The 11,837-nt window shown below is 34.1% G+C and overlaps 1 protein-coding gene across 1 annotated transcript; it reads left to right on the top strand.

Annotated features, from left to right (window-relative positions):
- Positions 1-731: 731 nt before the first annotated feature.
- Positions 732-11,579, top strand: LOC142980683 (general odorant-binding protein 19d-like). The gene is made up of 5 exons (XM_076126197.1): positions 732-849; positions 4,472-4,574; positions 5,787-5,960; positions 9,529-9,770; positions 11,454-11,579. The coding sequence occupies exons 1-5, from the start codon at positions 815-817 to the stop codon at positions 11,485-11,487; spliced, it is 588 nt and encodes a 195-aa protein (XP_075982312.1). The 5' UTR covers positions 732-814; the 3' UTR covers positions 11,488-11,579.
- The last annotated feature ends 258 nt before the right edge of the window (positions 11,580-11,837 follow it).

Raw genomic sequence — 11,837 nt, 5'->3', positions numbered from 1 at the left:
AAGCATACTGAATGAAAGTTGATCATAGCAGAGAAGAAAGGAGCCTTTTTGTAACTTATACTGTGCTATTGCGGTCTTCCCTATACTACTTTATCATGTACCTTCTTCTCGAGCCCCTGCTTGCCAATCACCCATCCAATGATAGGTGTCCAAGTCGTCGTGCTAACGTTTTCATGATATCCTATGACGTCATGCGCATGCATCTAGATTCTAGATGCATGCGAACAGAGTGGAACTGTGTCAACCAATCTGCATTAAGAGCATAGAAACGGAGTTTTTATACGATCCTATTGCTTGCACAGTCCATATGGGCTTCTGATTCGCGGAAGGATCAGCTCTGGGTGCATGCGAAATAATTTTACAACACATTCCCACCTCCCTCCTCATAATTTTAAATTATCCTCGTTTCAAAAGACTGGACTGGTGGTCTTTCAACTCCTGGACAGTTGTTAACCCAGCCTTATACTCACTTCAACAGCTGTGGTATCTTTCCGGGGATATGGTGAAGGGTCCAAAGCCTTAATCAACAAGGGTTTGAACACTGAAGTGATAACCACTATCGTTTATATTTCAGTCAGATTTATTAAAAAAATATTTATTTAAACACCACAAACGTAGCCTGTACACTCTCTCAGCAACAGTGATAAGAATTTCTTCCAATACAAAAAAGCGATTACATATTCAATTGGACCATCTGGCGTCTAAAACGAAAGTAAAAAAGCCTGGATAGTTTCAAAACAATGCGAATTGTTCTATTCTACGAACAATGAGTCTCTGCTATGTTTTATAAGGTTCGCGGAATAGCTTCTTGAAAATGCATTGGATTACAGTCGTCCGAGCAAATATCAGGTGAGTTGTTGATCTAGTTACAAATAGGATTTTGTTTCGCGAAAGTGTTTGTGTTGTAGAAGTAAATTGACTATCGCAGAAACAAATGAAAAATCATATTAATATTAGAAATGGTAATATCGGTGTGTTGGTTTTCATGAACTAAACTGCAGAAAAAGATAATATGAAATATATTTATACCACAGAAAATAGGGTACATGTAGTTTAATCAGTTGTTCAAAGATCCGGGATTTAAATAATAATAACTTTTATTTTATAACATTGTTAATGACGAAACGCGGGTGTATTTTATACCGACTACACCTTTGGGTACAACAGTCGTGATATTTTGTATATATTATTTTATAACCAGTCCTTAAAATACTGGAACGTGAGCAGTGCCACGCGTGACAGTTGTTTGTGATACAAATAAATAAACTTTTCCAAAATAAAATAAACAATGAAAATAAAAACGATAAGACTATGAATAAATATTATACAACGAGAGTGCTAAAATAAATAACCATTATCGGTTCTGATGTGTATCTACGCCTTTATATATTTTTACGATTGCATTTTATTACAATATTTTAAACGTATAAAAATATAAATGTTTTTCTGCTTTGTTTTACTAGTAAATATATAAAATAGGTACATTTTTAGAGCACTGTATTTTTTGTTTTTATACAAGAGTTGAACATTTAAAAAAAATAGACTGTAAATACTAGTTTGTGCCCGCGGCGCCATCTGATTTAGTAGTTTTGACTACTGAAATATTATTTTTGCGGGAATATATCAAACTCCTAAAAATATTTTATTAACACACTGCACCATAATAAAGTAGTATGATCATTCCTAGGACCATTTATATTATCATCATAATTATGAAACACTGATCAACGCCTCTAGTGCGTTTCGCAAAGACTAATTTCTTCAAGTAATTTTGAATCTAACACTTACTACTAACTGTTGAAAATGGCGCTAAAGAACTCAACATTAAAGTGTGAACTTTTCCCGAAAATAGCTTGAAAGCGTATAGAAATTTTAATAAACAGAAGTGAATTGAAAGTAGGTGTTCAAGTGTCAGCTATATAACAGAATTAGGTTTCAATAAGCTGAGTGGTGTAATTGAATGATAGTACTAAACTTTAGTGCTCCTAAACCCTTCTAGGTTCTAGGTATTATGTTTTGTGCTGACTTGAGCTAAGTTTCTTTTTATCGGCACTGGAAGATTTTTACATTATTTTTATCTAGATAATTGTTAATTTAATGGAATGTTACATACGATTCCTTTATTTCGATATTATATGTTTGTTTACTCTAGGAGTGGCTTAAAGGACAGACCGGGTTAAGTTTTTATTGAGAGCAACCTTTCATCCCTACAGAATAATCGGTCAAAATATACCTAAGACTATTAAAATTACTGTTATTAATTATTGTGTTATTATTTTATTACAATATTTCTTGAGTGCAAGCTCAAAAAGTTATTGTAATAAAATATAAGGTAAAAATCGTCACATAATAATATGACGTAAACAAAAAAGTGTCAGGAATACCAGACTTCATAGTGAAAACTACGGCCCACCGGTAAAAGAAACGAATCAAACGCAAAACATAATAATAAACCTCAAGGAAATATTCTCACGTAGAAAATAATATAGATACGTGACGTCATACCAACACGACTACATATTGAATTTGAAAGCATACAACATACTTGGTAAAAGGCCAAGTCGATGATAATCCTCACACGTACTTTCGAAATGCACAATTTCAATTCAGTTCATTGAACCTTCTCACACCCAGTGCAATAAAGGCGTAAGTACGAATACGTCATTTTGTAATGCCAGTTTTTATTCGTACAAAGTAAATATACTGTGATTTTTTTCGTTAAATCCTTTTGTAAAATTAAGGTTTTCTACCAAATAAGTACTTTCGTGACGTCACATAAGTTCAGTAGAATAGTAAGTTGTAGATTAAAGAAGTCGGGAAACCTACAACATTTTTTTTATCAAGTAATCAAAGTAGATAGATTATGTATATTATTATTTAGCTTATTCCTAATCTGCCTCATTTTTTACTATCTTTTGGCATGTAACACAATAACAAAGAATCAGAATTATGTAATACAAAACCTGGCTAAGCAGTTTTTGACTCTCTTGTAAAGTGAGTGTATTCCACTTATGCCCTTTTCCCTCACTGCGATATTTATTTCTTCCGCGAGTATCCTCTGTCAAAACATTTCCGCAACCGATGGATCGGAAAAGTCATAGAATTTGTTTTCCCTTCAAATGCTATTGAAGGCATCAAAGGACTTTAATGAGCCGAAAGTCGCATGAGATTGCACGTTTCGTTTTTGTAAGCTTGTTAATATGATATTATATGAGTCCCGGAATGAGGACATTACGTTTCCGCGTTTCATATTTTTTTGTATTATCATTTCGTATGTTTTCAACGACCGTACAAAATTAAATAGATCGTAAGATAGCTTATAGCGTTTTTACTTTTTGTGATAGAGAGGCAATTTCCTGCCATCATTGACGAAAAAAATTGATTTACAGTAAGTTGATTAGCGCCCCTAGCGTATTCCGCAAGAACTAATTTCTTAAAGTAATATAAATGTCAAAATCTTGCCAATTTAATGTTATGATATTTGATATGTATAGCTGATGTCATGATATGACAACAATTTACACTCTTAAATACTAATTTATTTCTAAAAACCAGCTGCTGTTTAGAAGTGTTTCCAAAAAGACTTAGAAAATATAAACTTTTACATTGCCTTTTACTATTTTTCATAATGCTACTTCAGTTATTTACCTCAGTTTACCCCTATCTTGGCCTTGAAGCACCAATATCGTTCCATTTTGTCACTGTAAACTTCACTTATAACTTGCCAACGCAAGTTTATATTTAGATCATCCCAACCCATCTTATTTTAGCAGTCAACAATCACGGTACATTTTGATTGATTAGCACAAGGGTTGCGATCACCTGAGCTTCGATCAGCTCCCGAAATAGAAGCGAGTCGTGAAGATGTGAAGTCAGGTGACAATGATCGATTGCGTTTGTCGTAAAGTGAATGAACACGGCGAAAGGTCCAATTATTTTTGGTAAAAAACCGTTAAGATGGTGTCAGATTGTCTTTGTGTTGATTGAGAATCATGTTTTTGCTGTTTAGATTCTGATAATAGGTTAAAATCATAAAAAAAATTCTTCCTTTGATGCAATGAATTTGTAATTTTCGTTTTTTATTAAAAATATATGGTGTTAATAAAAGTATATCCGTGAATAATTGGGCCTAAATATGTAGGCAGGTGGGTTAATCGTCATCATAATTTGATCTTATTACAAACTTCCATGTCAAAAAAAATATAGTCACGACACAATTTTTTTTTGTCAGCAATAAATAATTTAATTACCTTATCTAAAACAAGTATTAAACATATACACATCATGACGTGATTTCTCAAACACGAATATCTTTGGAAAGACACAAAGTCCATACTTAATGCGAAAAATGTAAACGACATGCTGTAAACTACTGTGACTACTTTTTGTTGTATTCTATTAAAATAGATTTCAATAGCAATTTTATAAAGTGTTTTTGTATTTTTGTTCAATTCCATATCGTTTGTTTCAGAACAATGTTGCGACTATATATTGCGTTATGCGTAATTCCTTTCATTGCTGGCATGAGGACACAGCGGTCTTCGGGCACCATGGTGGACTTCACAGATCCCAAGGTAACATAATATATTAATTAACACAAAATTTACTGCGACGTCGCTCGTTTTGCCTCTATCACTTTTCTTCAATTAAGTAACTTGATTTAGACGTTTTGACGTTAAGAGAGAGCTAACCAAAACACATTTTTATTGTACTATTTTCTTGAGCAGTTCAATTAGTATTGGTATTTAATAGCATTAGGATAGCAAGCTCACAGTTCGGGTACTGAGCAATACGATCAATACATGAACAACATGTATAAATAATTTATTTATCCACCACGAAACCCTTAAAACTGTATTGTGATAGTAGATACAGTTTTACCTTAACCCAGTCAGAAAATATCTCACTGACATCAATTTACTAATATCCGAATTCTATTCAACACTTCAATGCAAACAATAAAGGACATACACTGACGGGCATGTATAACATTCGAACACATGCTAACGCCAACAGGGTTTCCAATTATGAATTCCAACATTTAGTACCGATAAATGGGGATTGAATTAATGTTCAAATTCCAATCATATTTAGATTCCAATTATGGTGCGAATATAATTTATATTACGTACGAAATATTCATGTATTCCAATACTCAGTGATTGGTTGAGCCACAAAATGTTAGCGAAATTATCGAGTAAAATGATTTTTCAGTGACATTTTGCTGGTGTCTACAGTAGTTCGATTTTCTATTACTATTGACAACTGACAACCGGCTAGTCATCGAAAATTTTTGAATGAAAATCTGATCAGCGCCTATACCGGGCGTTGTAGGAATTATTTTGATAGTACATTTTAAATGTCAAACTTTCGATACTCGTCAGTTCCAACTGTAGAGAATCATGCATCATGCAAGATATATTATGCAACGATTTGTAAAAGGTATCGTAATAATTTAGGCGCCTGCTTATGCCGACTTGAAGCTTGAGATGTATTGTGATCAACAATTTGTATTGCAATACACTCATACGATTTTAGAGTGTAAAGTATATCATTAAATTCGTTTGAGAAAAAAGGTTAAAAACATATTGTGAATTTGGTTTTCTTAACTCCAAATCAGCTGAAGCGTTGTAGTGTATTTATATTTTTAGTCCATTCCCTGTAAAAAAATAAAAGTGTACGTACTAAAAGACAATTATTACTGCGCTTATTAGTTTGTTTATGAAAATTTAATAGTACATCAAATAAAATAATACATTGTATTTACAATTTTTCTATTCTTTCAGGTTCAAGGCCACCTGGACGCACTAGTCCGAATGGCCCAATCCTGTGTGATCAAAGTGCGAGCAACGCCTAAGGACGTGAGAGCCTACTTCACGAACTCATCACCGCTGTCCAGGTCTGGACAATGTTTCGCTGCCTGCATGTTAGAGCAGAGTGACGTCATCAACCATGGAAAGGTATTCTTCTAGAATAATTTACAAGTGAAGTCAGTGATGCAGTTGTTAAGGTGGTCGCCATGCCGATATCATTGGGTCGTTAGGTCGTGGGTTCGATTCCCACTCGGGACAGTTATTTGTGCGATCGACAAATAGTTGTTTGTATGTTTGATAAAGTCCCCGCGGCGCAGGAGTAATTAATGGTGCCGTAGTATTGTCTTTAAAGAGAAGAAAAAGACAACAAAACAAAAGTAATTTACTATTTATTTACCTATACACTTGAAACTGTAGTGTATAGTTTAAATCTTGAAACTGTGTAGTTTCAAGTGTGTCATCTACAGATAGTATTATCTGTAAATAAATTAGCTGAATTACTGCACCTTACGAATCCAGTAAGATATCGCTTAGTTACACTATTTACCTATCCTACTTATTGGTTGAAATACTCGTAATTAATTTAAAAAATTACCAAAGCTGTATTATCTCGATAGCATTCTAGACCTTTTGCAAATAGCCATGTTATAACCTCAAAACGTAAACTCTTCTTATCGGAAAGTGCTCAACAAAATACAAAATACAGACGATAGATTTTAATCGTCCTAATGAACAACTGTTACACCAGTATGTTACTGGTGTTATCCAAAGCTCTGGCTAACTCATGGTATTATAATTTATTATTTATTTATCGTATGGTTAGTGGTCAACCCAGTGTCAAAGTTGTTCAAGCCGCCCGAAAGGCCTTTGACATGGCTTAACGACTGTTATCTTAGTAGACAACAACCGCGACCGACTTTTTACGTGCCCTCCGAAGCACGGAGACGCCCAGCTCAAATACCACTATGCGGTCACCCATCTATAGAATAACCGCGCCAACGGTTGCTTCACCCTAGATCGTTGTCAGACCGGTGCGGTGAGCGCAACTGGCTATGGGTGCCTCAAACTCTAATATAAAAGAAAGACGATAGATTTTATTCGTCCTAATGAACAACTGTTACATCACCATATAAGGGGTGTTGTCAAAAGATTTGGGTAACCCGTGGTGACGTAATGCATCAAAGACCGTGCATATTGTCAACACGAGTTGGTTCTACATCGGCGTGTTCCTGCTTTTATACCCTCCAGACAGACTGCTCCCCGCAACCCTGTTGCTGTCTCACTCATTCTCGTTTGAGTCAGAAAAAGAGGTCATATTTCCCTTTCCCCTTTTGGTGTTACAATCAGCAGCGCGATTTTCTACAGTCAATACTATCTTGTATAGAGAGATCTGATCAGCGCGTTTAGCGGTCGCTGTATGAATTATATTCTCAAAACATTTTAAATGACAAGCTCTTGATACTTAGTAGCACTAACTGTGAAGACTTAGCTTCAACATGGTTGCTTAGCTGTCGAAAAAATACGACTTTAAATTATTTTTTTATATTTTTATCATTGGCGAAATCTATACTAATCTATACTAATATTATAAAGCTGAAGAGTTTGTTTGTTTGTTTGAACGCGCTAATCTCAGGAACTACTGGTCCGATTTGAAAAATTCTTTCAGTGTTAGATAGCCCATTTATCGAGGAAGGCTATAGGCTATACATCATCACGCTACTACCAAAAGGAGCAGAGTACCAGTGAAAAATGTTACAAAAACGAGGAAATATTTGACCCATTCTCTGTTATGTGACGCAAGCGACGTTGCGCGGGTCAGCTAGTTAGGTATAAAACTAGAATCGCCACGAAGCTAAACTATAAACAACTGTTGAGAATAGTGCTACTTGACACTTAAAATCAACTTAAAAATTTGATACTAGGACATCACTAGGAGGCAATCATACAAAATTGTCGTTAGCTACCCGGTAAGAAAAATCGCGGCTCAGTTGTATCATACCTATCAATAATAGTAGTAAAAAATAGAAAGATCTCTACCAAATTGGTGGACTATATCATTAGTTTGGTAGTTATTCAGGAAGCGTAAATTATTACTAGTCTATTATTATTCATCACACGTGACCTTATCACGTGTAGTATATTATTATAAAACTATTATACAGGGTGTCCCAAAACTCAACGATAATCCGAGACAGGATGAAAGGCCAAGTCATACCGGCTATAGGAAAAATAAAAAAAAAATTCCATATCACTTAGTTCAGCAATAATAGACACTTTTCAAAAAAGTTGAAAATCCACACCCTTGGTCGCATTTTCAAGTCCTGTGATCACCAATGTCACAATTTCGCTGTGTTTTTTTGAATTTCGTGATCTTAGTTAAATATGCTATTAATCGTATAACAAATTAATGCACAAAACATTGTTAATTTAATAAAAAAAGTTAAGTTTTAGTGAGTCATCTTTCTCAAAAATATCGTTAGTCAACTTTGACGCTTCATACTGAAAAAAAAATGTACTACATTACCCTTGGCAAGTTATTTCAAAAGTTGGCGCATTTAATCAAGATTTTAAAATAGCATAACACTTGCCACTTTTCTGGCCATTAAAAATGTTATTTTTATTTGAACGAAGAGTATCCTCGCAAATGGATCGGACGCAGTGGTACAATTTTATGGCTTCCTTGTTCTCCCGATCTAAATCCAGTAGATATTTTTTACTGGGAATGCATAAAAGAAAAAGTCTATTCAAAATTAATACAAAATCTATCAGAACTTCGCCAGAAAATTGACACAGCGTCAGAAGAAATAAATGCAAGGAATTTTGCTTGACTGGTGAAAAAATCTTTTGTACGTCGTTGCAGAGCCTGTATTCGTGCCAGAGGAAAGACTGACTTGGCCTTTCATCCTGTCTCGGATTATCGTTGAGTTTTGGGACACCCTGTATAGCTATATTTGTTTGACATTCAGTGACATTAACAATACATAACTAACTACTATAAAAAATAAGATAATTTAGATTGCTGACTCCTTTCTATGTAAAATATATTCAGTAAATTAGGTTGTTTCCTTAATTCAAATAACGCATAATAAATAGGCCATGTTCACTCGTAATTATTTCATTGAAGACTTTGATCAAAAACATACATTGATAAAATTTTACTTCTTTTAAAGTCTTTTTACGTCCCTCACCATTTTCTAAGATCGGTCATCATACATAATTTCATATAATATGTAGGTTACATTACAACACACCAGCTTTTTACCATTACTATTTCCTCAAAGAAGTGAATTTAAATACGATCGAGACGAATTCGAGCTAATCTATACTAATATTATAAAGCTGAAGAGTTTGTTTGTTTGTTTGTATGTTTGAACGCGCTAATCTCAGGAACTACTGGTCCGATTTGAAAAATTATTTCAGTGTTAGATAGTCCATTTATCGAGGAAGGCTATAGGTTATATTTCACTACGCTACAACCAATAGGAGCGGAGTAGCAACGAAAAATGTTACAAAAACGGGGAAAATATTGACCCATTCTCTCTTATGTGACGCAAGCGAAGTTGCGCGGGTCAGCTAGTGTGAAATAGAAGGTACTCCTAAATTCCATTCCTTTGACCAAATGCTGATTTTTTAGGAGAAAAACTATCAAAGTAAACGTCGATCCCCAGTTACCAGAAGAAATTTGTTCCTTACTCTAAAATAACTTTCTTCACAGGTGAATAGAGAACTCCTTGTCCACTTAGCCAGTCTCGTCAACGGCAAGACGTCTCGCGTCGTTCGTAAACTAAAGGCCGTCTCCCGACTCTGCCTGGACAGCATTGAAGGCATGTCGGACAGATGCCAACTGGCATCTACTTACAATGACTGCCTTAATGAAAATATGATCGAGTTCGCCTTTCCGCTTGATATAGCTGAAGAAGCTGTGAGGAAGATGCCTTTCCATTTGATACAACCAAAGTAAGTATGACTCAAATATTCTTTATTTAAAGTTAATTAAAGTCTTTTAGTTATTCTTTCTCAAATAGTTTAATAGTACTGAATGGCTTCAAAATAATCGGTAAGTAAATAAAATCTACATATATCTACGTCGCGTCTAACAATAAAAATGCGTATCGACTCTTACAATACACTGGTATTACTAAACCTTTTATAACCGTTTCTATAACTTGTCAGTACTCGTAGGTTGAAAAGCGCCCACTGGTAATAGGTTTCGTTCGAACTTAATATAATGATTTAATTCTAAGGAATTACTTTTAAGACAATAAAGTTAAAGAAGGTGTTTATATCATTACTCTGTGTCCTTTTACAAGGTAAGCAGCAAACAATTTAGAATTACATAAGACTTAGGAACAAGAAAATCGTTGAAGTCATTCGTGTAAACACATAATATGTATTTACATATTTTCTTTTAAATCTTATTAACTACGTTTTGCCCGTCTACCTTCATATATCTACGAAATTTTGCATTAGGAAAAACCAGTCTAGTTAAAACTCCAGTCTAGAAAAAGTGTAATACAACGGAATTAAATAAATCTGCATACTAATGAATAATATAATTATAGATTCTAAAAGTCGGTAATGAAATTTTCTCAACACTTGAACTTCCGACGAGTTGTTTAATCCAATTTGAAAAGTCCCGCAATCTCTGTTTAAGACATTGAGAGCCTTATTCACGAATATTTTTATATCTTACGTAATAAATCGGAGAAATAAGTATTATTCTTTGTTATAATGAAAATCAGAAACTATTTAAATTAATTATGTTCTTGTGCCATCAAAAACTTTAAACAAAAGCGCAAATCATACGAGTATACGCGCATTACAAAACCATGTCGATTAATTTCGAAAAATTAAAAACCGCATTAATATACCAACATCAAAATACCTAATTGTGGTGGCACAATGGCAATTTACAGAAATTACTGCTTATATTACTTACGACTTCCTACCAGTATCAAGATAATTATATAATTTTATAAAAAAACTGATCAGCGCCCCTAGCGGATTAAACTAAAACTACTAAACTAACAATTTTCTAGTGAATTAAAATGACAACTGTCTATCCAATGGCACAGAGATCAGGAAATAGCGCTACAGATTTAATATAAAACAAAGGTCTACTCTTCGCACAGTAACACAGAATATGACTGCAACGACCCATAAAATGTTCAAATTGTTTCACATGAAAACGTGTGTTAAACGCAAAGTTTTGCATATCACACACATTTCGGTTGTACGGTCGAGTTTGCTCAAATGTTTTATGACAGTCATGGTGTAAAATACAATGTTTTATATAGTTTTTGTGGTAAAAGTTTGTGTTTTAAAGATGTTATTACTTTGTAGAAGAAGCTAGTGGTTTTTAAAGGCATGTTTGATAAAAGTCTGTCTTAAGAAAATTTTGCTTTGAATTAATATGGAACTTGAGTGACAAAACTTCACATCTTCACGCTTCAGTGGAGATTTCTTTACGTCACTATTTATAAGGTTAATCTAAGGCTGGTTTAAGTGACACGCGGATCGTGAGTACGGATCGCTTCGCGCAGATCGAAAGTTTCAGAGAATTGACGAAAAGAAATCAGTCACTGACACTAATTTAATGTAAAAATGTAATATCATGTAAATTTGTGTCTCTTGTTACAGCTTGCCGGTAGAGATGAGAGCTAGAGATATCTGAAAACCGACAGCTGAAATGGATGAAGTATTACTAAGTAAAGATACTATTTTTAAATTGAATACATTTTGTAATAAAAAATCTGCATGATTTAACAATTTTACCTTAAAGTCCCCAATTCACACTACACCCAAACAAATCTGTATAGCGTATTTTGACTACTGACAAATATCCACGTATAGTAGGAGTCATTGCAGCTGTTAAATTAAGTGCATTTCAAATGTCAAAGTCGCGATACTCGTTAACACCGCCTGTAGAAAAACAAGTTACTGTGCCGTGCTCAGATGAAACTTTTCTTTATTTACAGCTATTTATTTCTGCCAAGGATCGTCAAACTATTTTAGTTATAAACA

This window comes from Anticarsia gemmatalis, chromosome 18 (genome assembly GCF_050436995.1).
Source record: "Anticarsia gemmatalis isolate Benzon Research Colony breed Stoneville strain chromosome 18, ilAntGemm2 primary, whole genome shotgun sequence".
In the NCBI taxonomy this organism is placed as follows: Eukaryota; Metazoa; Arthropoda; class Insecta; order Lepidoptera; family Erebidae; genus Anticarsia; species Anticarsia gemmatalis.
This window is presented reverse-complemented; position numbering and strand designations above follow the sequence as displayed.